The sequence below is a fragment of the Cynoglossus semilaevis genome, chromosome 8 (assembly GCF_000523025.1).
Source record: "Cynoglossus semilaevis isolate Cse_v1.0 chromosome 8, Cse_v1.0, whole genome shotgun sequence".
Lineage (NCBI taxonomy): Eukaryota > Metazoa > Chordata > Actinopteri > Pleuronectiformes > Cynoglossidae > Cynoglossus > Cynoglossus semilaevis.
The window spans coordinates 9058586-9084972 of record NC_024314.1 but is presented as its reverse complement, the minus strand read 5'-3'; the positions used below and the strand labels follow the sequence as shown (position 1 = coordinate 9084972).

Genomic DNA, 26387 nt, shown 5'->3' with positions numbered 1-26387 from the left:
GCCTTTATTTATCAGACATAAGGACAGAAAATTACTTGCAAACTGTGTGAAGCAGCAATTACGCCCCAAAGTTGTCCTCATCCAGTGCAGCTACTGTGACGCTATTACAGTTTGGACACAATAAGAACAGTCACAACCAGAGGTTTGACCAATTGTCCTTTTTCTAAAAGAATTGTCCAAATGTATTAAAAAATCATATATTTAATTTAATTTCTTCTCTTTTTAAATTCTGCATCTACACGCAGCAGCACCTAGCTTATTTTCTAGCAACCTGGGACGATAGAGGGGGTCGACAGTAACACAAAATACTTGTTTGGGAGGCTGGTGGGTCAGAGCTGAGGAGACTGAGGAATCACTGCTAGAGGCGCTCAGAAGACACAGACCAGCACAGACCAGGTCATGGCTGAGTGACCCAACTAGCCCCAGATTTACACACTCTTCACACCCCAGCATCTGGGATGGGAATGGGAAGCTACACACACACTCACACACAGTGTAGATGTGGAGAGAGGACAGGGGACTCACCATGGGGAAATCCATAAGGTTTATAATTGGGGGAGAGCACTGAAGAAAGAAGAGAGCCATAACAAATCTGCATCTTAGGGGAAATAGAACATTTTAGGATTTTTATTGTTTCTTTTGGGTTAAAAAAAAGGTCTGGAAAATGATTTTGTATCAGACAAATCAGAATAAATAGATCAAAGCCCTGCTGGCAGAAAATAAGCAAATATTGCACATATGTACATATATATTAAGTAAAGAATCACAATAGGACATGGACTGTCAGTTAGACAGCTTCCACTGTGCTACAGTAAGTTCTGTATTAGATGTGCCACCTCTGCTGTGAGTTTCTGCTGCTTTTCAAAACACACAACGGAGAGAAAAAAAATAAAAATCCTTGCAGGAGGAGGATTTAAACACTTATATAACTGTCCAATTATAAAGTTTTTTTTTTTCAGTCAAGAAGCTTTGCTGTCTTCCCCTCTGTTAAGTTGACTCACAAATTTCTAATACTGAACTGTGTATAATGCCAGTGTGCCCACATGACTGCAGAAAAGGCTCTTTTGCTTTCTGCCCGACTGAGTCGGGCATAATGGGGGGCTTGAAAAGCTGTGAGCTTAAAACCAGCACGGTCTTGACAAAGCCTTGGTGGCTTGCTGGGAGACCCAGACTGTGCATCCTCGTGAAGTTGCCAAAAAACTAATTTTCAAGAGCACTCAGCATGGTCTTAAAGCCATCTAATGGAACCACACCTAGACTGGACATTAAATACCTCAGCCCTGCACGGACAATTGGCTGAGTAGAACAAAGAAATTATCACACAGGGGCCACCTCTGTATACGCCTGCTGAAATATGCAGAGAAAACAGACGGCCGTCAACTCACAAGGTGCAACGAATGTTGTCTCTGTCTGACCGCACAAAAGGGACTTAGTGCAACATAAATACAAGTGTCCCAGTGATGGAAACATGTTCAACCGTGACACAAGCTGTACAGTTGAATATTGAACAGATTACAATATGTTCAACATTAAGTACTTCTTTTTCATCAAATGAAAACAAACAAAAGTTAAATTTTCATCATTATTTAATTTGGTCAGCAGGCCTGGGCTATTAGTTCACTGACCTCAGTGAATAGATCCCTGGAGAGTAGAGAAGCACCGATTCTGATAGAGGCATCGGTACTAGTGCCACTTCACCAAGTCTTTTTTTTTTTTTTAGAATCATTTAGCAAACATTGTGGGAAAAAATGAAACTGTTTTTATTACTATTATTCAGCTGGATGGCTTACCTAAGTTGATTTTTTTATCTTTATTTTTATTAATTGTGTCCCTAGTTCTGTTGACATAGTGTCTCATGTGACAACAGTGGCAGATTGAAAGACAGAAAGATGTGTTTTCTTTTGGCCTGAAACAGACTTCTGCTACAATAAGAAGAAAAGAAAACTGTCTGGAAGCAGTTTCCTGTTTGGTGTCCTCACTACAGTTTGGGTTGAGCTCACACACACAATGCAAGTCAACCCATTTCCCACAGAGCTGTGCCACCTATATAAAATCCCACATCCAAGTCATTGCATATTTATTGAAAAACGCAACCAAGTTTCCTAAGGTGGTACTTGGTATTGGTGAGTACACAAATGAAAATACTCATACTCACACAAATATATACCGTACTCCAGCCTTTAGCTTCTGTACAGTACTGTGTGGGTGACTGAACACTGCATTAATGCACAATGCCCATACTGTGGACATGAAATGTGTGAACAGGCTCCACTCTTCTGTAACAGTTCAACTTATTGTTTTTCACACAGCCTGAAGAGTATCAGGGAGACCTGTTGGTGGGAGAAGTTCCAATAAGCAGTTCTTGGCCTTCAGAATAAATAGTTCCTCATTAATGATTTGGGGGGGTGAAATAATTGCAACTACTGCTGAAGTTTTCATAGAACAGGAAAATAAACAAAACCAAAACATATTTAACAAACTAATTTTCTTCTTTAAAAAAATCTTCACCAAATTGGAATAGTTACCAGTCATTTTACCATCACCAAGCCCTGGCATAAAGGCCACGTACTGTATACTATCAGCTACTAATATACAAACACAACGTTCTTCTACTACATTGTGCTTACTACAATGTCACATCTAACATATATGTGGTATTACTCACTGGAAAACTCAGTACCAGGAATGTAGGAACCAAACGTTAAGGAACATCATAATGTACATGAATAATGACCACTAGGAGGCATTGGTAGCCCAAAGTTGAGCCACAGCCATATGGCTATGGATCACTGATCAAATCTGCATCAAACTGTCGCAATATGAATTGTTGAATTCCATATATTATCCAGATTTTGTCTGCAGATGTAGTACATACATGTAATCCAGGTAATGGTATCTTGGACAAAGAATGTGCGGTATTTTCCTTTAACCACATACAAGATATATTTTGTGATAAACTACAATGATGCCAAGTCATCACGGGGTCCCAGTCCCTCTTGACCTCCCTCGTCCCCTCTTCTTATATTTCATCCAACCTTGATGTCCCCCTGTACTGCTCTGTGGGTGGTCCACCTGCTGCTAAAACAAATACCCTCCCCCCACACTGGCAGATCCAGGTATACAGAGTACCTGTTTATCCGATTTCAGGAAATGGCTAAAGCTGCCCGTTTGTTTTGCAGTTTCCGTCCTCCCTCTGAAAGAGGTAGAGACGGATGGAGGGTGGGCACAAGGGAGGAGAGGGGGGTGAAAGTCCCCTGGTCAGGCCTCAGGACCACCTAACCTGTGGCTTCTATTCCTGAACTCTTAATGTGTGTGTGGGAGGGGGGATATTATCTTTTCTCCGACAGTGCTTCCCCATATTCCCTGACCCCACAGAGACATTACAGTGGGCAAATATAAAGCAGGGCTTCATGAAGCCTGAGCTTATCTGGGCTCTGAAAGTATGTGAGACATGCCTGGGAACAAAAGGCCGTCTCTCAGCCCAGGAGCAGACCAAGGGGATCTCTTTCAGCAGCCACAGATTGCCCTGTGTTTTCTTAATTGACAGACCCTGGCCACATTTGATAGAAATGACATGGAGATGGCAGCCCGCCACGGCCGGCAGGTAGACCACCTTTCGGCAGGAAAATTGTCCCTGATCTACTTCATAAAGACGTTTGATGGAGGTCTCTGGTGTGCGTCATAAGCACATGGCCGCTGTGGTCGCTGGGTTTTACACCTGCGTGGGAAAAGGTTGGTTTGATGAGTGTGTGGTGTCAGCTCTCCTCATCTACGCCCTCTAACAGACTACAGTGGTAACAGCTGAGTAAAAACTTTAAAATATTAAAGCAACGGCTCTTTGTTTATACTGTATGTGCAATAAAATGCAGATTTTCAGTCTCAATCTCTTTTTTAATTCAAATCCTTTTAACCTTTCTTTATTGTTAATAAACCGTTTTCTATTTTTTTTTTTTTTTATATTTTAGGCGTTTCTTATTTTTCCTTGATTGCTCCAGCGGGTCAAATACTGTGCATGTCTGTCCACACACTGACAACAGTGCACTCTCTCAGTGTAGACAGAACATTAAGCTACTGTAATATGTTCACTGGAGTTCAGTCTGAGGGAAGCATGCCCTCATCTGGCCAGTTACGGTACTGCAACCTTGAAAGCCAGAGCCTTAAAGATACTTCTTTTTCTTTCGGCTTTGTCCCTTTTTTCAGGGGTTGCCTTAAAGATACAATGAGTTTTAATAGAATGACTAAAAATAAAGCAGAGTGGATGATCAACAGTATGCACACATGTTACATTATTTAAAGCTACATAAGTAGCATTTTGACAAATTAGAAAGTTTGATTTGGCATTGTCATTTTTAGAGGGTCAAGAAAGTATAGAGTGTCCTCTGGACTTAAGGGCCCGATACTTCCCTCTCTGTGCATTCTGTTGCATGTACAAAGTTAAAAGAGAGAGGGGAAATAAACCCAGTAGGTGGCAGTAATGCAACTCATGAAATACAGATGTAAAGGTCCAAGGAAGTCCAAAGAAGAAGCATGGCTGAGAGAGGACTTACATTGGTCCTAGACTTAGTAGAGTAAATATTGATGACTATGTAATAATAATTATATTCAGTTTGAATAAAAAGTGAGATTGAAAAAAAATGCTTTGTCTTAAAAATGAAGAACAGGTTTAAGCACTTAGCACTGAAACAGTGCTTTTGATGAGCAATTAGCACCACCTACAGGAAAGGGGAGACGCATGCCTAATGTTGACAAAACACCATTAACATGCTGGCTTAGAGTATTCCTCAGAACCTTTCAAACTGAAAAAACATTAATATAACAATAACAAATCTGCAACCCAAAGGCACTTCACCTTTTTTCACTTGTCTTCACTGAGATGAAAGACATCCAAAAGTCATGAAGTCCACAGAGAAAAGGCGGGGGCCATATGGCATCCAGGTCCCAAGCCCCTGTGATCCAGACAGGCTGATTTCCCATCCGGTCTAGAAAAAAGGGATTTCAGGATGCCAAGCGGTGTAGGTCCCCTGTGGATACTAGTGGGCCATGGAAGATAAGAAACTAGTCAACCCAGACATCCAGTTGTATCAACAGATAAGAGTGGAAAAGGCCCTTCAGCTCCAGCTGAAACTCCACTGATTTACCGCGAGCTGCAGGCTGCCTGTACACTGACTTTCATCCAACGGGGGCATTAAAATTTCATTTTGGGTTTTCTACATGATGTCATCATCACGGATGACAACAAACACTGTTCAAGATGGATTTTCTTTCCAAAATTCAACTCAATCCTGATTTTAAATTTCCTAAATGTGGTGCAGAGACACAGCCTGACGGTGTGAGGGACAGTGTTCCTGATGGTGTTCATTTGTTAGCCACATATTGGCTTGTCTTTAACAAATTGTTTCCCGGTGTCAGTGTGTGCCTTTCCCTTTAGCGAACGTTCACAAACAGCAGGAAAACGACTCTCACGTCAACAATACCAGTGTTAATGTGTGTGCAGACAGCTGCAACTGGGGAATCGCAGTGTCAGCAAAAACGGAAGTTTACTGTATGCACTTCAATTGATGAGTCTGCCACTTACACGTCATTGTGCGTGCAGCTTTCGCTCCGGTTCAATTTCATTCCAACGCTTGTCTAAAACCAGTTTCCCTAAATTTAGACAAGTTTTTATCAGAATCACTCTGCTATATTATATTTGAAGACCACATAAAGCGGATTTGTAAAAACAAAAAAAAAACAGATCCCTTACTAAATCAACAAGCTAACAGTGCTAGCAGCTGAATGTTTCAGATGTTTCACAGTAACTAAGACAGTTGTTTTTCCAGAGTTTACTCTTATCCAAGAGGGGAATTTTAAGGCAGAAGATGAGTCACAACTTCCTTCCCCTCCCCTGAAGATGCTGATTGGGTAATGAAGTAACAACAAATTGGGCCATGGGCTAATTTGGAGTGGCGTTTCCCGGCCCCTCTTGGCCCAGTGAGATGTGTTTCATTTTCTCTTATCAGTGATTCAGTCATGTGGATTTACGCATGGACGCCTCTGCCTCCACCGATCGCTCTGCTAATGGAAACTTCGTTAATGTCATTAATCTATGGGCCCAGACTTGTTCTAAACCCATATTTTGCCATTTGTACTTCATTTGTCAAACAACAGTGCAACATTCCGTCATGTCAGCGTTTGTGGACATTAAAGAGCCACTGCCAAAGTCGTAAGGAAAAGGCCATTGGGAAACATTTTAATATTTCAACGATTGAAACGGGACCAACAAAATAGGACAAAAATGGATTTCTGAATCGCTTCATTTCAGGGTTTCGTTTCTTTGTCTAAAACCACACCTCTGCCTCTCTACAGAGTAAATGAAATGACAGCCTTGTGCATCTCTCAGTGTCCACCAAGCGTAACAAGATGTGATCTGTGATTACAACACAGCCTTGAACTCTGATCTCTGTTAGCTGGAGGACGTGGGTTCAAAACTGTTCCCTACAACTGAAGGGCCCAGATCAGTCAAAGGGTAACAGGGTGCTGCCAGGTCAAATACCCATCATGCTCATGTGCTGCATCTCAACTGTTTCTTTATACCACGGGCTACAGAGACTTCCTGGTGTTCAGAACAGCAGCTTCAACTCTGGGTGGCTTCGTGTTAGGGTGGATGACAGGAGAGGAGATTAGCAGAACCAAAGGCTAAGAAAGCTGGGAATGCACCAATCGTACGCAGAGCCAATTTAACAAATCATGTGATTTTTTTTTTTTTTTTTTTTTGCAGGGACTCATTCATAAGAATTTCCAGACCGCGATGGGAAATACTCATCTTATCCTTTAAATCTGTTTTTAACACAATTTCAAACAGTCACAGCTGCAGCCACTGCTCCCCGATGGGCTCACGACTTTAATATCAGAGATTCCCTCAAAATATAAGTATTATTATGTACGTATTATTTTACAGGTGCAACAGAAAAAAAATATCAGCAATTGGTGTCTCCTGTGTGCTAATTTCTGAAGAATTGCTGAGTTTGTTTAGCATTTGTGAGGTAGAAGAAAAGACATTAACATTAACATGTTCCACGGTTCAATGTGACAGACTGTTGTACAACAGGCTGCAAAAAGCCTTTATCTCTGAAGCTCAGCTGCTGCATCAGTGTCCATGGTATGACAGTATAGTATATACAGACTTGTTAGCACTTCATTCAGGACAAATGACAAACCAACTTTCAGCAGCAGCACTTAAACGAGCTGACCACCATGTGTTTCCTGTCCAGTCCGAGGTCAAACGCAGAGCAATTAGGAAGACGTTAATTGATCCGACAGTCGTGAGTCGCCGGGAAGCTTGAAACGTCGTTTCAGTTAGACTACACCTCGAAGATTTCTTGTGTGGTATTCACTCACCACAATAATAAAAAAAAACACTATTGTTGTCGACTGAATGTTATTCTTATTTAGGCCTGACTTCACAAACTCACACCAAAGCCTTGGATTTTGTTGATCCATCACTGGTCAGAGTTCCCTAATATTCTAAACACACGTTTATTCATGCTGATCTTAAGAAATGTGACATCATTTCCTTCTTGGTTGATCGACACTCTGATGGCCACACTCACAAAGACATTTAAATGTTGTAATTAGTTCTGCTTCTCAGGTGGCCCTGAGACGAAGCCCTAAGTCCCAGGATCTGCTGGTGTCGTATATGAATGGTTGGAGGAGATAAACTACATCAAATACATGGAGGAAATACACATTCACTGATGGAAGACGGGTGCCCAGAAAGTCAGGTAATTAAAAATATGAAAATGACAGTCTCAGACGCAGCTCCGAGTGGATGCTGAGCAGCTACACCGGGTTCCTGCTCCACCTTAAAATAACTTCTTTTAATTAACAGAAAACCAAAAAAAAAAAAAAACTGTCCCGTACCAATTATTTTGAGAGGAGGATTGTCGGTTTTCTTACGGAAAATGACAACAAAAAAAATTAAATATTTTAATAATTTTATTCATGGACTTGCATCAAGGCTGCATGGAGTAAAATTTACATTCAAGTCTTAGGGAGGAAAAAATGCTGACCTATACATAAAGTATATGGTTATTAAAAAGTTTCACACTCTCAAGATGATGGAGCGTAAAAAGGTCCAACTATATTTCTTCACTAGCACAACTTTTACTTATAGATTATAAAGCATGATGAGTTTGTTATTTTATTCTTGATGTTGATTGAAATATTATTACAGTAATAAAATTGTATTGTATATTTTTTTTTACTGTGTGCTCTCACCTGCGTAAACGTCTGCTATTTTAGACATACATGCATTTAAAGAGTGAGAAAAATATATGTTTCTACTCATTTTTTACGATTAACTGTAATGATGTCTGTAATGTGTTCATTGACAACAGGTCAAGGAGACGACGACCTTCACTGTTTCCACTGACAAACTCAAACCCAAAGTCTGATTTTGCCACTAGGGAGTGCGCAAGGTAAAAAAAAAAAAATGCAATGACGGTTTTGAGTGGGTTTTTGGGTTTATCCACATAAATATGTGTAATAAAAAGCATTTTCTTTGTAAATAAAAAATAATAAATACATTCAGGCTGTGTTCTAGTCATCTGAGCATAATTAAACATGTTGCGTTTCCTTTTTTTTTATTTAATCACTAAAACCCCAAAATCGTCCTCAACACATGATAAACTCGACATAGCCTTTAAAGCAAATCTGGACACATACTTCTGTTGCTAATTATGTTCCTCATAGAGTCTTACTTTTCCATTACTTAATTAATTTTTTTAATTTTTTTTCTATTTCTGCTGCCTTTTTCGCCCTTGCAATAAATGTTCAAGTGATTTATTAAACTGCAGACATTAGATCTTTTTGTGTTTTTGGAAAATGCTTTAGAGAGAACAGTTTAAAGTTTAAAGTTAACACTTCTCTGACTGGGTGACTCTGTCCAGAGTACGTTAATTTCAAATGTTGTGATATTGACATTACATTTTAAAAAGCACTCTGTTTGAATAACTACAGTATTTCACGTTACCAAGAGCCTAAAACTGCCTTTGGTATAAACGCTGCAGTACCCTGGTATAAAATGATCACTGGCTATTGACCAATAATTTAGACAAGTGCCAGATTATTGGCACAGAGACAAAATATGTTTGGCCGACTCGGTTTGAGAAATCCAACCGTACACTCGATCACTGGAACAGAAATTGCTCCATGGTATATCATAACACTGCGATGTTTCTTTTCCCCCCCTGGAGATCAATGCTAATTGAAGTCATACATGATGAATGATGTCTGAATCGGTCTTAACCCACCGACTGCTGGGCAAAACCCAAGGACAGGAGCCACGGCCAAACCAAGAGGTAACTATGTAGTATAGTTACTACGATTTAAGGCAAGACTGAAAACTACAACACAATAAAAACATTTTAATATTAACTATTATTTTAAGTGCAGTGCATTTTTTAGAGCATTATCAGCAAAGTTAACATATAACACCAACCTCCAATCACATCTCTGTATCGGTGCCAGTTCAGCCAGGGCACAGACTGCACACAGCATCGTGGGTTAAACCATGCTATCAAGTGGAAAATGGAGCAGGGGTGCTGTCACGGAGACAAGTCACAATATAGTCTGTCCACTGGAGCACCAGAGGAAACAACCAGGATGTTAACACCTGGCTTTGGCAACAGAGAAAGTAGTGTTACTGTAGTGCTGCTGAATCAAGCATAAACCAGTTGAGTTTATTTTTCATCCAGCCAAACCCAACACACAACTATTATTCTCTAAATCCTGTAGATTTTCTTGGCATTTTTATTCAAGAGCAATAAAAAAGAGAAGTTTTTAGTGTTTGATAGATACTAACACGTTGCAGCTACAAAACAAAGCTTCAAATCTCATTACACCAACCCACTGCCGCCACCTTGTGTCATTTTTCTATAATGTCACGCAATTTCGTGCACACAATTAGTGCAGTCATAGAGAAATGTGTTTTATTTTCTTCAGTTTAATCATAATCATACAATGTTTTATTTTCTTCAGTTTAATCATAAGTAGCTTTTTGTTTTATAATTTTGGGCACTACTTCATTATTTAAGATCCAATAGTCTTTTAATAAAACTACAATTTTTTCGGTTTTAGTTTATGACCTGAAAAAATATCTTTGCTCAGGTTTAATGTCAGATGTGATCATTTTCAGGTATACTTGTACGTAGTTTGCAGTATAAAGTACTGTCACAAAACCTAAATTAGACGAGACAACTTTGCATGAGAAGATAATTGCTGATGCATACAAAAGAGGAAGAACAAATAGAAACCAAAGCAAGTGGCAATATTTAGAGTACGAAGTACAGCCAAACAGTACACTCTATAGACCAAAATAGGCTGGAAGAAACTAGGCCACCTACAACAAAGCAAACTAACTTATCACAAAACTGCAATAAAAAGAAAACAATCATGACGACCCCTTACGATGGTGTTGTAGTTTACAGTTTAATGCCTTATTTATATGCTTGTAACGTTTGGTTACGTGAAATTATTTGAACACATTTTGAGACTTTCTACACACATCAGACAAGGATAAAAGATAAGCAAAATATAAATTAACAGTTGCTGCATGGCATTTTTAATAGATAAACCACTCTCTTGTGTTTGCAAACCACACAAAAAGTAAAGTGCTTAATTAAACTGTTTCCGAAGTGATGTTTTCTTACTACGAGGTCAACAACGTACCTTGTAAACAGTGCATTTCAACTTTACATTGGAAAGATTGTTCTCTAAAAACAAACAGACCGTATTGAGAGAAGAGAAGGAGAGAAGTAAAACCTGCAGGTATGATGTAAAATTTTGAAAGTTATTGGAGTCGTTTTTTTGAGTCGTCTACAACAATGAAAACCTGCCATACCACTTTGATTAGACTATAGAGAATGAATAGTTCATTAGTGATATTTATGCATAAGTATCATTTTTTGACTTGTGAAAGGATATGGCAGATTTAACTTTACTATTATACCCATTTCGCTCCAAAGCCATCTTTGCATACTGTTTCAGAGACTGTGAGAATGAGAGTGTTTTTGGGTTTTTTTTGCTTTGGTGATATTCCGTCCATGCAGAATTTATTATGCAGGCACACAGAAACAAACACTTAGAGGTGAAAACAATACCCTTTTTGGATACTGAATGCAGAGAAGATGCCACTGTATATATGGACATAAGACAGAATACATTAAAAGTACATGGCATTCTTAAGGTTAATTGATTATTGGTCACAATATAATTATTTTTTATTTGTTTTATCAAATAGCGTTTTGGTGCAACACACCTTGAACCGACCGCGGTGTAGGAGGGAAGTGGGCCAAAGTGAATATTTGCATTTATACTAGCCATAGAATCCAGACAGTAGGGGGTAAAAAAAACTCTTAGGCATGGTACACACCACAGGGTGTGAGTGCGAGACATGTGGGGGAAACACTGCCAGGGGATACATACCTGTGATGGAGAGGTAGAGGCACCTGTGGTTAAATCTGGAGATTGATGAAGGGGCCAAAGCCCAGGACATCCTGCAGAAGTACCAGAGCCCTCTGCGAAGGTGGTTCTACGTCTATCACTACATTGCGCTGGCGTAGGCGATCTAGGCTGGTCTCTGTCACATTGTGGCAGTGATTCACCTTTAGCGACTGGAGCTTTGTGCAGTACTCTGCAATGGTTCTGTGAGCGCAGCATGCAAAGATCATTATTGGTGGATTCAGAAATCAGATGATGAGTGGTAAAAGTGTTCGGCAAACTTTGTTGGATTATACCTGAAAGTAAGTAATATACCTTATGGACGGATTCCTGACCCTCAGGCAGCCTGTCAAGTCCAGCTGCTCCAGACCCCTGCAGTTTTTGGCCACCTCTTCCACAGACTCATCAGTGACATTGGCATTGACTGCCAGAGATAGAGACCTCAACTTCACACACTTCCTGGCCAGGTAGCAGATGGCGTCATCCTTGAGCTGACGGCAGGCGGTGAGGTCTATGGACAGCAGCCCCCCGCAGTGGTCTGCCAGGCTGCGCAAAGACAGGCTGTCCACCCACTCACAGTGTGCCAGGCCGAGGTGCTGAAGCTGCGTGCAGCTCAGAGACACTGCCACCAGAGAATGTCGGGTGAGCCAAGCACACCCGCTCATGTCCACCCTCTGCAGATGCTGGTTCTGGCCTATAATTGGCAGCAGATCCTTGTCTGTCACCCAGTCTGTGCAGTTATGAAGCGACAGGCTCTGAAGAGCCCTGCAGTTCTTCAACAACGAACAAAATGCTTCCTTAGGAATACATAGTTCAATCTGCAATGCCAAAAGGGAGTAGATCAAGCAATTTATCACCAGAAATATTGTAGATCATTAAGAGAAATTGATGCTTTAAACTATGAATAGACATAGTATAACATAACATGAAATTATATTATGCAAACATTAATATCTTGTGAAGATGCACAGAAACATCAACCAAACTGTCAATTTTTGAAAGCTATTTAAAAACATATAAAGGTCATATTTATTCACACTGAATCTTCTTTAGTTTTCTGGAAACAAAACATGCATGGTGACGTGATGGAAAATGTGAGAAAATTATGAAACAATACAAGATATTTTAGACATGCATGCAAAAAATAAATCATTACTGATGTGTGTCTGTCATTGGACAGATTCTTATTTCAAACTGTGACATTGCATTGGACCAAAACTTCAAAATCTGTGCAGCTCTATGAAGTTGATATTTTTCTGCAAGGTGAAATGCTTTGGAATATAATTTCTGCAAGACTTACTTGAGACAGATCAAAAGTCCTGCAGTTTGTCAGGTACACCTGGATGAGGCTGTGGAACTGCTTGCTCACCCTCTGCAGACTGACCAGATGTTGCAGTGGCAGATAACAAAGTATGTGTGGAATAAGCACATCTTCCCAGGGCAGATCGAACAGATGACATATGCTGGGAAAATGCAAACCGAGGCATTTACAACTGGACCTTGACAATGCACACTTGTAAAAACACTGCAGATATAGATAGAGCCATTAAAGAACGCAAGATCTTTTCATATTTTCCTTTGAAATCGTACAAATCATACCCGTGTTTGGGGAGGAGTAAATATCCTGAGAAACAGAGTGAGCAGTTCCATGCCTTGGTAGTTGTAGCAGTTAGCATCGAAGCTAGTTTGCCGGCAGAGCTTAATTAAAAACTTAATATAAAGTAGTCTTACCTTCGAAGTCTAGCTTCTTCGTCCATAATGAATCGGCTGCATTAAATGTAGTCTCTGAGCAAGTGTTGTTTTTCGTATATGACCCAGAAAAACGCTTTTTTCCATAGCATTTTGTGGGCGTCTGTGTGCAGTGCTGTCCAAACCCAATGCCGTCTTCAGGTGCTGGTGGAACAAACAGCTTCAACTGCTGCAAGTTTGCTTTATGATTATTTCCTTATTTTAATCATTATTTTTTCACTTTTTACAAAATAAAGAACTATAACACAGCTCAAAAAGGTTAAAAAATCAGCCTGAATTTAAATTGTGTTATATAAATGTTTTATTCGTAGCCATTACAACGCATATGGCCATTTTCATTTTCAAATTAAGTGTCTTTTAAAACCACAGCGATATAAGTTATTGTAATGGTATCTAACATACCGTAATATTGCTTCAAAATTAGTATTCAAAATATTATAGGTCAAATTTAAATATAGTACCAAAATAAACGGGAAACTGTTAACGCCCCATTTTGTGCTTTCCGGGTATGTGCAATTTTCAACCCAGGCGTGAAACATTAAAACGCACGTGTAAATAGATAACAATCAGCGAAACAAAATGAAATGAAATAATAACCGAGCTTCTAAAATGCCAGTTAACTTATCCCAAATCACGTATTTAAGGGTGGTCACTATTTTTTCTTATTTGTATTTTTAAAATGTAATTTGTGAAGTAATAAATAATATAAACACAAATCTTGTAATACGTCATTTTAAATAGGGTGTTCATTTGAAAAGCATACAATGTTGTCCCCTGTTAATAGTTACACAAGTAATAATATTTAAACTGGGGATAGTAATTGTTATAGTTTAGCAAATTGATTTTTGCTTTATTTGTACAATTCCAATATATAGCATACAGTACTGGGACTCGTAGTAGGTAAGGCAGGCACTATATTTTTATTGTTTTTATTTATCTAATTTTAATATAAAAGAACATGTTTAGACTTAAAATGGATGTGAAATGGAGGAAATGATAAACTATGTAATATATTTAATAGGGAAAAAAATGTCCACTCTTTCATTCACAGCTACACACACCTGATGTGCACGTGTAAAAGAACTGTCTGAACTATCTATCCAGTTCACCTATGTCCAGGACAACAATGAAGTCATTCATGCGGAACAACTGCTGACCCATGAGTTATGGTAGAGTGAATGAGATGGGTCAACAGGATAGCTGAGTGAATGCTCTCTCTTGACTGACAGCAGTCCTATTAAACAAGCTAAAGCACAGGCATGGCGGATAAATCAGTCTATGATTTTACTGCGGAGACCCTTGATGGACGGCAGGTTCCGCTCAGCAAATATAAGGGTAAGGTCCTGCTCATTGTCAACGTTGCAACCTTCTGAGGGTCAACGATAGAGGAGGTAATATTTTACGGCAGCCCCATTCTGATTACAGCAAGATCACACAGGTGACCATTACACATGACGTGATATCGCTGACAGAAATGTTTGTTTCTTTTGTGTGTCCTTTCTTTTAGTACCACAGACTGAATGCACTGATGGAAATGTTTGGCGACAATACCTTTACTGTCTTAGGATTCTCCTGCAACCAATTTGGTCTTCAGTCACCTGGTATGTATCGTACAGTTAGGCCTTTGTAATGTTGACAAGTTACTTGAAATACCTCTGGACCTCACTGACTGAATAATTCCAATTTTGTTTAGTCTGACAATATGACATGCATGTTTAACCAGGGGTTTTCTATATTAGAATTATCTTGGACAAAATGTGGGAAAAAAGTAAAAATTGCATTTCCGCCATTTAAGGATTCAACATATCTAATAAAAATATATGTATATATATTTATTGTGGATTAACCAAATTAGTTATTTTTCAGAGGCCAATCATGAAACCCTTAACGTACTAAAGTATGTGAGACCTGGCGGTGGTTTTGTGCCAAAGTTTCCTGTCTTTGGCAAAGTGGAGGTGAATGGATTAAATGAAGACCCTCTTTTTGCCTACCTTAAGGTAATGTCGCCTGTGTGGGATTAGAATTATTTTGTAATTATATGCTTGAATTGTCAGAGTTAAACCATGTCACAACCGTAATCTCTTGTTAATCTCAGGAATCTTTGCCATTTGTAAACCCTGTTATTGGAGACATCAAGAAATTGTATTGGTCCCCAATCAAAGTCAGTGACATTCCATGGAATTTTGAAAAGTTTCTCATTACTGCAGATGGTCTGCCCTTTAGAAGGTAAGGTGAAACGGGGAAACGAAAACAACTACTCCATTGGGGTAGTAAGAATATGACTTCATAGTTATGCTTCACAGTGATGCTTTCAATGTTAATGCAGGTACGACCTTCACTCTCCCATCAAGAAAGTGGAAGAGGACATACTGCAAATGCTATGAGTAACTTTCTCCAGTTTAACAAGCGTGGCAAAGTGACGATCCCCCAGTAAATGCAAATGTGCACCTGAGCTGGATCTGATGGAAGAGGAATTGGACTGGAGATTTAGTGCATTCACTCTGAGGAAATTCCCTTCAGCCACCAGAGTACTTCCCTTGTTCTGTCACTCTTTCTATCAAAGAATTTGCTTGGCAAAAAATACAATAAAAATAAATATTCAAATATTTATGGTTTTCACTTTTAATGTAATTGTATTGCTGTGTTTAAAACATTAATCTGAGTGAAAGTGTCAATATAACCAGTGAGGTCACTCCAAAACAAGCAAAAGTCCTTCTGTTTGAGTGTATATCAATAAATCATGTGTAACATATCAAGTATTTCCTGTGACTGATTATTTACATTTCTTCATTTTATAGGCATCTCAAAAATACTACAGATGTGAACTCTGGAGGTCAGGCTGCATTAAAATGTCATAAGTAGTTTGGTTTTAGGCTGCCAAAAGATATCACAGAGAAACTGAAAAGAAATCTTGCAGCATGTGTAATTTCTTTCTTTTCTTTCTCTTTTTCTGAGGTATTCATATTTACGGCAGTCGGAATTCTTTCTGTTTCATTTGGAAAAAATGCATTTTTTCCAAATGAAACAGTCATATCACAGAACGTTCTGCTTCTTTCTTTCATTGAACATCCGGTACAGTAGGTGGCGACATATAAAGTTTTCTCGGGTCAACAAATGGGCCCTTGCGAATCTTTGCGCATGCGCAATAAAATTCTGCCAGGGAGCAGTGGATTGTAAATATGGCTGGTGTCGGTTTCCGACGTTTGGCCCAGGCTCTCCGTTCTCGGCGCAGCTGTGGAGTTTCGTTGTCTCTGTCGGGATGTAGAGCTGGTCAGTTATTTAAATGCCTTGTGCTACTTACTGAAGTTAATTTTGTCTATACATGAAGTACGATGTCCCAAATGGATGTAACCTTGACACGCTAATGTTAGCCTTTGCTAATTGAATGGCCTCAGTCAACGTTAGAGGGATCATAGAATAACATTACTTCCTCTACATATCATAGGTGAAAAAAAACAACATGTATTTGTTTTTAGGCTCAAGTATGGGTAAGGACACTCTTCCCGGTCCTTATGTCAAAACTCCCGAGGAGAGAGCTGCTGCTGCAGCGAAATATAACATGACGATTCACGACTATAAACCCTATGATGACAACGGCGACGGGTAACCTTTATTTTTTAATATCACTGCATTTCATTTTGTTCATATAATAGTCATTGCACTAAACATTGCACCCATCTCATCAAGTGTCATCGTTTTCCAGCACGGGTGACTACCCTCATCTTCCAGATAGATCTCAGCACGAACGAGACCCTTGGTACACATGGGACCATCCTGATCTGCGGAGGAACTGGGGAGAACCAGTGAGTGTTTGATCAGTCTTACAATTCAATAACCATTAAATCTGTATCAAATATATACGTATTACTATAAATGGCTGGAGTGACATGTTTTACAAAATTATACTGTTATTGCATGGCAGAGTTCTGCAATAAACAACCAAACAAAACAAACAAACATAAGATTTAAAAATATTTAGTTGGTGGTCTTTTATCAGAAAAATTAAAAGAAATTTATTTAGATGTATTTATCATCTAATTTTTAATATCTGACTCTGAGTAACATTGTGTAGTGCAATATCTTCTGTAAGTTGGCACTTTTATGAATGTGCTTGGTCATATGAGTCTATGAGTCTGGGGCAGTGGTGGCTTAGTGGTTAAGGAAGCAGATTTGGGTCCGGAAGGCTTCGGGTTGGAGTCCACCAGCTGCCAATATTATTATTATATTTATATTAATAATATTATATATTATATTTTACACATAAATTTGAACCTTAACTTATAAGCTTATTTTAAGGTTGACTGTATTAATTACCTGCATCTATAACTGCAGAGGAAAATTATGCTTTTTAGTATGAGGTTGCACAAAAACTGGAGGTGCAGTTTGTGAAATATACCTTTACATTCAACGACATTGCCTCAGTTTACGGTTGTCTTAATATTGTTAGGTCTAAAAAATAATTTGTTGACTAAATATGTATTATATTGCCTACTTGCGAACTTGTGATTTTTCTCTTTGCTCTTTCAGATGCACTGGAATTTTGACATGTACATCAGGACCCGTGTGGATACTTCTCCCACTGTTTTGCCCTGGCGTAAAATGAACAAACAGCTGTGGGGTTTTCTTGGGTTCATGTTGGTATTGTTCATTCTCGGAGAGAATTTCAAGTCCTACACACCTGTTGTAAGCACAATAATATTCTTCAATATGTTTGTGTGTTCCAAAAAAGTCACAATAAATTATGTAATGACACTTCCATTGCACAGCAATCCCATAAGACTTTTCTGATAGCTAAGTTTAAAAATATCATTCATCAGCTTATTTTATATTTCCAGGTGGAAATCAATTGTTAATTATATTAATGTAATGCAAGGCATGTAAATTGGGTGATCAAAATTGTGATATTTCAGTGATATAGCAGTATAACCAACGAAAAGTAAGCTTTTTATTTTGTATGTGTTGCAGCTCCCGAAACAGTATCCCTACAATGGCCTGTATATAGAGAAAGGAGGAGATCCAGAAAAACAACCAGAGGAAGAAAAACATTACGAAATCTGAAGACAATAATCTTATACAAACTGTTTATATTTCTGCCCTAATTAAAAGTTTATTCCGACGTTGGAAGGCTGTGTTTGTTTGTTGTTGTTGTTGGTTTTTTTTTTTTTTCACCTGTTTAAATTGCATCAACATCAAGAAACGCATTATATACAACCGTGTAATAGATCGTATCTTTTGTTAACTCACCTGTGGCGGCGCCAATGAGGTTAAATTAGGCGACTACTAATGAATTGTGGTCCTCGTCGGATGCCGTAGTGCAGTGACAACACGGCAGAGCACTTTGGTCAGGTTTCACCAGTTGCTAACGCTGTTGGTTCCTTAATAGATTCCCATTTTCATGTGAACGTGGACAATCGGGGTGTGTTAGACAGTTGACGTGAGTTACAGTTATTTTTTACATGAACATGATATTTATTTATATAAAAAACGTCCACAATACCGTTTTATTTACAGACTAATTTAAAGGGTGGTGGCTGGTTACTAGCCTGCTAGCTCCTAGCAACAACGGCTTTGGCTATTCGATGGAATTTGAAAGGCTAACCTGCGGGTTAAGTTAGACTTATTTTCCCTGATGAATAAGGTGGGGTCGCAAACTTATACAAAATAACATCAAGGTGATTTGGTTATGGCTTGAGACGATCTGGTTCTGTTAAACAAGAAGTGCGTTTGATGAGACACTTAAGCTACAATAGGCACAGTTATACTGTACTATCAACTTGATAGAAGTCATGATAAATGAAAGATTGCTGACCAAACATTAAAAATCACCATGATTCCTAATGATATCTATATATGTGCGTGTGTGGTCTTTTACTAAGTACAGTGTAGAGGCAGAAAAAATAATGCTTCAAAATTGACCATTATAACGCATTTGTCTTTTTGTTCACATATCCTTTTAAAATGACTAATGGTGTTTAGGTGTACTTTAGCATTTGAGAAATTGAGTTACAAATAGACTTAACTGGCTACCATACTTGGTACATTTTGCCATAACTGTGTTTGACCATAGTCACACAGATATTTTGTAGTTGTTGTTTTTGTTTCGTTAAATTAAACATTTATAATGTTAGTAATAAATGTCTGCCAAATTCATGAATTTGTATTGTTGTTGTAGGGTGCTACAGTTCATTCAATTTTTGCATTTGGGGCAGTGAAAGTTTCCTGTCATTCAATAAAAACACTAGCATTTCTTCCCCTCTCTCTTTAAGAGAGCGTACATCAAAGTGTAGTGACTTTGCTTGATTGAAGTTTGGTTTTATGTCCACGAGTTGAAACTAGGAAAGGGAGGAAAATGAGGCTAAAGGAGATTCAGAGGACTGCTCACCAGGCGTGGAGTCCTGCAGGACATCATCCCATCTACCTGGCCTTGGGAACATCAGCAGAACAGCTGGATGCCTCCTTTAACACCACAGCTGCCCTGGAGATCTTTGAGATGGATTTTTCTGACCCCTCTATGGACATGCAATTAAAAGGGTCCTTGCCTACCTCAAATAGGTAATTCAATACAAACGTATCTGTTCTTAGAGTCACTTAACACAGTACAGTAAGGCATATAGACAGTGTATGTTATTTGTTTGTTTTTTTAAAGCATTCTTATTGTGTGACACAGGTTGCATAGTATCGTATGGGTGAACTATGGCGAAGGTACCGGAGGAAGAATAGTTGCTGGCAGTGAAAATGGCTTGGTAACTGTGTATGATCCAGAAGGAATAATCTCTGGGGCAGAGGCCGTGGTGGGACAGTCTGACAAACACACAGGGCCGGTTCGAGCTCTTGACTTCAACCCATTTCAGGTAAATGTCTGTGGTTCTTGATGTTAGTTTTAACAGTGCAGTTTTTAAAATGAACAGTGTTATTAATTTCTTTGTTTTGTTTCTTAGAATAACCTCCTGGCATCAGGGGCAAATGATTCAGAGATCTACATCTGGGATTTAAACAACCTGAGCAGTCCAATGACACCTGGAGCGAAGACACAGGTAGGTTCAAAATTGGGAAATAAAATGGACAGTTTTTTTTTTAAATATAAAAAAGCCAAGTTGACTTTGTATGATGATTTTGAAAACAAGGGGGAAAAGATTGTGTATTCTGTCCTCTTACAGCCAACTGAAGACATCAGTGTCGTGTCCTGGAACAGACAGGTGCAGCACATTCTGGCATCTGCCAACCCCAGTGGGAAAGCTGTCGTGTGGGACCTAAGAAAGAACGAGCCGATCATCAAGATCAGCGACCACAGCAACAGGGTTGGTAGACTGAAAACCTCAAACCTCTACATGTCTATTACATAATAATAACGTAACATATTATAATGGCTTTTGAGCAGTTAGAGTGAAAAAATGGGCAGTAATGTCACTTTCTTCATATGTTTGATTACTCTTGAGTTTCAGTGGCATGACCTTATTTAAAACTTTTTACAATGTACTTGAAAGAAATTCTCTTTTTTATTCCTGGTCTCTCGTGTCATTAAATCAGATGCACTGCTCAGGAATGTTGTGGCATCCAGATGTGGCCACTCAGTTGGTGCTGGCCTCTGAAGATGACCGACTGCCAGTCATCCAGATGTGGGATCTTCGTTTCGCTACGTCACCTCTCAAAGTCTTTGAGAACCACACAAGGTGAGTTTGAACCCTGAGCCTGAGGTGTTGTTGTGCACCTTTTGTTTTCTTTAGAAAGAATGAAAAAGAATTTCACCTCTGTTGGTGTTCTATAGGGGTATTCTGTCAATATCCTGGAGCCAGGCTGACTCAGAGCTCCTGTTGAGCAGCGCTAAGGATAACCGGATCCTGTGCTGGAATCCGAACACTGGAGAGGTAGTTACTTAGTTGTCCCTCCTGGTTATTGACTTGGTGATGATGATTTCAAAAATTGTGAATTGTTTTTTTCTTTGGATGTAGGTGATCTATGAGCTGCCAACCACAAATCAGTGGTGTTTTGATGTCCAGTGGTGTCCCAGGAATCCGGCGCTGCTTTCCACGGCTTCATTCGATGGGAGAATCACTGTGTATTCTGTGATGGGAGGGAGCTTGAAAGCCCAGCAGCAAGGCACGGTTGATAAGGTACAACCAGGTTTTCTATCACGCTGTATTCATTTGCTTTGCTTTTAACAACTGTGTTGCTATATGTAACATAATTGACAAACTGCATCCAATGCATCATTCACAAACTCAACCGTCTTAATTTTCGCAACGTGCAATGCGAGGTCTGTCCAAAAGATGGCGCTGACCGGACATAACCTAACGGGACTAACTTAAATAAGGCTGATTTAGTGGCTGATTATTTTTTTTATACCTATGAATAAATAACACATTTATTGAATTAAATCAATAATCACAATTTTATAATAAACAATGACAATAATAACTATAATAAATGTGATAATAACCAAATTGTGTTTGCTGTTTTTCACTAACCTCAAGGGTCAATGCTTGTTTTTGACATTTCTTTAACAGATCTCCTCCTCATTTGATACAATGGATCCCTTTGGTACAGGGCAGGTGTTGCCTCCTCTACAGGTCCCTCAGCCCACAGCTAAGGACACCATCATTCCTCCTCTAAAGAAACCCCCCAAGTGGGTACGCAGGCCAGTTGGCGCTTCATTCGCAGTGAGTGTTTGTTTTTTTTAAGAGTCATGGTTGACAAGTCAGTGTCAAATATTTTGTTACCCTGTACACCTGACGTTTGTTTGTTTTTGTCTTTTTCCAGTTCGGTGGAAAGCTGATCACCTTTGAGAATCCTAAGCTGCCTCCGTTGCAGAGCCCTCAGCCTGTCCCCAGGCAGGTGTTTGTGAGCCAGGTTACCACGGAGACAGAGTTCCTCCAACGCTCCAGGGAGCTTCAGGCGGCGCTGCAGGCGGGTTCCTTCAACAACTACTGCCAGGCCAAGATTCAAAACGCCAAGTCAGACGCTGAGCAGGACATATGGAAGTTCCTTCTGGTAGGAACGTGTGTAATGATGTTCAGAAATGCAGTTGTAATGCCCTGGTGCTAAAGGAACTGACTTTCACTCACCACAGGTGAATTTTGAGGATGAGGCTCGGATCAAATTCCTCAGACTGTTGGGTTTCAGCAAAGATGAATTGGACAGAAAGGTATTCCTTAACTAATTCATCGTCACTTTAACTTCATATACAGTAGTTGTGAAAAATGATCCCTCTCTGTTCAGATTTCAAAATGCCTGGGTAAAAATTTTCAACCCAATGGACATGGGGTGGATGCCAAAGATTTGGCAGAAAAGATGCAGCGACTTTCCACAGAGGTTAGCAAGAATGAGATATCATCCTGTCCTAATGCTAATAGTTATTTGTGGCTCCTTTACACTGAAGTACTCTCTGTCATATTCCAGAGGTCTGATGAATCAGCTGCAGGTGATGCTCAAACTTCAGGCTCTGTTTCACCTGCAGACTTCTTTAATCAGACACCGAATGAAAACTTCCAGATTCCTGTGTCATGTGGTAAAAAAAATCATTCTTTTATTAAAATACAGTTTGTTGTTTGGGTATTCTAATAAACTAAATCTGCATGTATTTGTTTGTTTTGAAGATACTGATGGGCTGATCAGCCAAGCTCTGTTGGTTGGTAACTTTGAGGGAGCGGTTGATTTGTGTCTGAATGACGGCCGTTACGCTGAAGCCATCCTTCTGTCCATCAGCGGCGGCGAAGAGCTGCTCAAGAAAACTCAGCAAAAATACCTGAGCAGACAAAAGAACAGCATCTCTATGGTGAGAGAACGCACGTTGCACCAACTGGATTAAATCCCGTCTGCTAATTTGCAACTAAATATATATTAACGTGATAATCTGATTTATCTTGTCCTGTTGTCCAGCTTATATCATCAGTGTTAACCCAGAACTGGAGAGACATCGTGCAGAGCTGCGAACTAGACAACTGGAAAGAAGCTCTCGCTGCTCTTCTCACCTACGCTCACCCTGAAGACTTTGCGTGTCTCTGCGGTGAGTTGTTGCTGACTTTAAAACATGTTTCATCCTGTTCTCCTCTACCTTTTCTTTAGTACTTTTCTAACTGGCTGAATAACATTTTTTTTCTGCTCTGACTAGATACATTGGGAGAGCGGTTGCAACAGGAGGGGACAGAGAAGCGCTGCCTACAGGCCTGCTTGTGTTATATCTGCTCTGGGAATGTGGAGAAGCTGGTGGAGTGTTGGGCCTTGCACAAAGAGTGCTCCTCGCCCCTCGGTTTAGAGGTCAGGTCTAAATTCAAAGCCATTTAATTATAGTCACACACACTTGTTCAGACAAGTTATAAGCGAGGTCACACCTTGTCGTATGCTTTTTATGACTGCAGGATCTGGTGGAGAAAGTGATGATGTTGCGCAAGTCCATTGAACGCCTGCGTAACAGCGAGGTGGCGGTCCAGAGCCCCATCCTGGCCGAGAAATTAACTCACTATGCCGGCATCCTGGCTGCAGAGGGCAGTCTGTCCACGGCGATGACCTACCTGCCTGAGACCTCAGACCAAGTCAGTGACAGAAACATTCGCCTGACATGAAAACAGAAAACAGTGGATAGTAGATGTGCTTCAATTAAAACGCCACCTTTGTGTCACTGTGTTGACAGCCTGGGATCACGATGCTGAAAGACAGACTGTTCCACGCTCAGGGAGAGGCTGCGGTCGGACAGAAACCTCAGAATTCCTCTAACAGAGTCGGCGCAGCAGCTGCCAAACCTGCTCCTGCTGCAGCTCACACTCCTGCACCAAAAGCACAGATTATGGTAAATCATTTTGTTTTCCTGTTTGATTACAAATTTCAGGACACCAAAGATTTTAATTTTGATATTTGACGACTCCAGGGTCAATACCAGCGCCCCAACCCTGCCCAGGTGCCTGCACAACCACAGCCTCCGATGCCGTCTGTTTTTACCCCAAATGCTGCTCCAACCAACACTGGGCCTGGTTTGCCACCGTCTTCTCACGTACCCCCACCTTGTGCAGCTCGCCCTGCGATGGGCCCCTCCTACCCACCACATCGTCCTCCTGCTCCAGGTTGAACTATTTCCATATATTTTTCGATGGATGTCTTATTTAATTGATGATGTCTAGGAGTTGGTTGGTTCATTTTTTTTATATTGCATTGAAACCCCTGACCTCTAGTTGATTGTACATGGACTACAGATATTTATAGACTTGGAGTCAAACAATCTTATTTTTTGTTTGTTTATCCAAAAAAATCTCTAGCAATTACAAATGTAGATCCCTCTTTTCCAGTTTTAGTGACATGACGTTAAGAGCATTGTGTGTTTACTGTGTTGACAGTTGTCCTGCAGTTAAATAGTTTTAAAAAACGTCATATTGCTCTTCCTATAGTATGGCAGTATAGGATCGTGATACGCATTATATCGCCAGATTCTTGCCAATACACTCTCTTCTTTCCCAGGTTTCATTCCTCAGCAGCCATTTCAACCCCACCCCATGTCCATGGCCGGACCCTCCGCTTACACTGCTCCACCTACTTCAATGCCAGCCACGGGATTATCAGGCCCTTCACTGTCGCCTCCGTCCTCAACCCCTGGAGGTCTGCCCCCAATGCCCAGCCCCGGGGTGCCACCAACGGGGCTCATGCCATCTACCTCTTTGCCCTCAGGCTTCATGCCTCCCAGTTCCCAACCAGGAGCTCCAGTTCCCATGTATCCAGGAGGAGTTCACAGCCAGCTCCCTGCACCTTCCATGGCCCCGGGGCCCTTTGTTCCTCTCGGATCAGGATACCCACAGGGAGGCCCCGGCGCCCCTGCTGTCAAGTCCTTTTCGCAGCCTGCTGTCGGTCCTCCTCCTACAGGTACCGTTATCCTAGGGCGTCTTTACTCATCACCGGTGTGCTTTTGACAAACAATAACAGCTTTTTACAGAAATGTTTCTAATGTCATCATCTCGGATTCTGCTGTGATTCCTTATTTGACTTGCAGGATATTTTCCCTGGCTGAATCCTGACCTTACAGGTGACAATGTTAGGGATATGGATACAAAATCAAATGTGTATTTAAACATGGAGTGAGTGGCCATTTTAACTTCTTGGTACACCTCAACCAAAACAATTTGAAACAAATGTGAGTGACGTGACTCTGGTCATATCATGTCTTACAGTGTTTGAGGTCCGACATCATAGTGCAACATTACTGCATTTCTTTTAATTGGTCACTCACTGTGTGTTCACTGGTGTTGGCGTGTGTTGCTATTGTTTCTAGAAAATGTCATGATTAACATTTGACAGACGGCAGACGTGTGACAATAACAGTGCCGTTCATACTCGTAATGTGCTGTACTGCTCTGTACACTCTGTACCAGTGACTGAATGGGTGCAAATGGGCTTCTGATGGTGGTGATGTGTGACCACAGCAGCAAGGAAAACAACTGCATTCGCAGATGTATTATGTGATACACAGTGTGCTGACCTACATTAGATCAGATACATGTGGCTGTTCATGGTCGTTGCTTGAGACTGAGAATATGAAACTGATTCTTGCATCAGTTGCTAAAATAAATGTGAAATGTCACTTTTCTCGCTCAAACCGCTCTGCCTTCTTGACTGAACTGAGCTGGTAGAGATTGTTCCAGGTGCACAGTCTTTGCTTGCTTGAGTTTGGTCCTGTGGAAAAAGGCCATTGTTTGTCTTTATTAATTGTTTTTTTGTTTTTTTTCTTCATCGGTTGTGTGCCTCAGGACCTCAGGAGGGCTGGAATGACCCACCGGCAGTCAAAGGTGGTCCCAGGAAGAAGAAGGTAGATCAATACAAAAATAAAACAAACAAACCAAAGTAATTCCTTTGATTTGATTCCTTTGTAATCATTGTACAGTCAGAAAAGGCCTTTATAATACACATTTAAAAATACATGTTTGTGGTGAAACCTCTGGTTCACATGGTTTGCAGATCCCTGATAACTACACTCCACCGGTGCCCATCACAGCTCCTGTGATGAGATTCCCCATGGACACCCCTCAGCCCCACGACCCCACTCAGGTCCCTCCTGGAGCCCCAAAGGAGCCTAGTGTGCAGGTACGTTTGGAACAAGTGGCTGCCCTCCCCTCTTCTTCGCCCCACCCAGCAAACACCTTGTAATTGTCTCTTTGTTGTGCTTAGCTTCTCCAGCAGCTGCC

The 26387-nt window shown here is 40.3% G+C and overlaps 5 protein-coding genes across 8 annotated transcripts in view; 3 read left to right on the top strand and 2 right to left on the bottom strand.

The window, feature by feature from the left end:
• The window catches only part of LOC103381923 (probable histone deacetylase 1-B), a 388477-nt gene that overhangs the window by 183253 nt on the left and 178837 nt on the right, over positions 1–26387 (bottom strand). The window lies entirely within an intron of this gene.
• fbxl15 (F-box and leucine-rich repeat protein 15) lies at positions 11000–13398 on the bottom strand. Its single transcript, XM_008314541.2, has 4 exons — positions 13210–13398; positions 12779–12941; positions 11794–12296; positions 11000–11682 (listed from the first exon to the last, which is right to left on the bottom strand). The coding sequence occupies exons 1-4, from the start codon at positions 13233–13235 to the stop codon at positions 11493–11495; spliced, it is 882 nt and encodes a 293-aa protein (XP_008312763.1). The 5' UTR covers positions 13236–13398; the 3' UTR covers positions 11000–11492.
• On the top strand, positions 13875–15976 carry LOC103381932 (glutathione peroxidase 6). The gene is made up of 5 exons (XM_074559990.1): positions 13875–14618; positions 14735–14828; positions 15094–15224; positions 15323–15453; positions 15554–15976. The coding sequence occupies exons 1-5, from the start codon at positions 14487–14489 to the stop codon at positions 15609–15611; spliced, it is 546 nt and encodes a 181-aa protein (XP_074416091.1). The 5' UTR covers positions 13875–14486; the 3' UTR covers positions 15612–15976.
• ndufb8 (NADH:ubiquinone oxidoreductase subunit B8) lies at positions 16345–18347 on the top strand. The gene is made up of 5 exons (XM_008314543.2): positions 16345–16497; positions 16704–16830; positions 16931–17030; positions 17755–17910; positions 18193–18347. The coding sequence occupies exons 1-5, from the start codon at positions 16407–16409 to the stop codon at positions 18283–18285; spliced, it is 567 nt and encodes a 188-aa protein (XP_008312765.1). The 5' UTR covers positions 16345–16406; the 3' UTR covers positions 18286–18347.
• Positions 18503–26387, top strand: part of sec31b (SEC31 homolog B, COPII coat complex component) — a 9657-nt gene continuing 1772 nt past the window's right edge. The window contains 24 exon segments of the mRNA XM_008314544.3: positions 18503–18661; positions 19554–19779; positions 19895–20078; positions 20166–20261; positions 20385–20525; positions 20755–20897; positions 20993–21092; positions 21177–21338; positions 21732–21884; positions 21985–22215; positions 22295–22369; positions 22444–22536; positions 22624–22732; positions 22821–22999; positions 23104–23230; positions 23336–23481; positions 23583–23756; positions 23855–24010; positions 24089–24281; positions 24673–25071; positions 25199–25231; positions 25953–26011; positions 26161–26286; positions 26371–26387. Coding sequence (XP_008312766.1) covers positions 19577–19779; positions 19895–20078; positions 20166–20261; positions 20385–20525; positions 20755–20897; positions 20993–21092; positions 21177–21338; positions 21732–21884; positions 21985–22215; positions 22295–22369; positions 22444–22536; positions 22624–22732; positions 22821–22999; positions 23104–23230; positions 23336–23481; positions 23583–23756; positions 23855–24010; positions 24089–24281; positions 24673–25071; positions 25199–25231; positions 25953–26011; positions 26161–26286; positions 26371–26387 — 3299 coding nt within the window. The 5' untranslated portion in view covers positions 18503–18661; positions 19554–19576.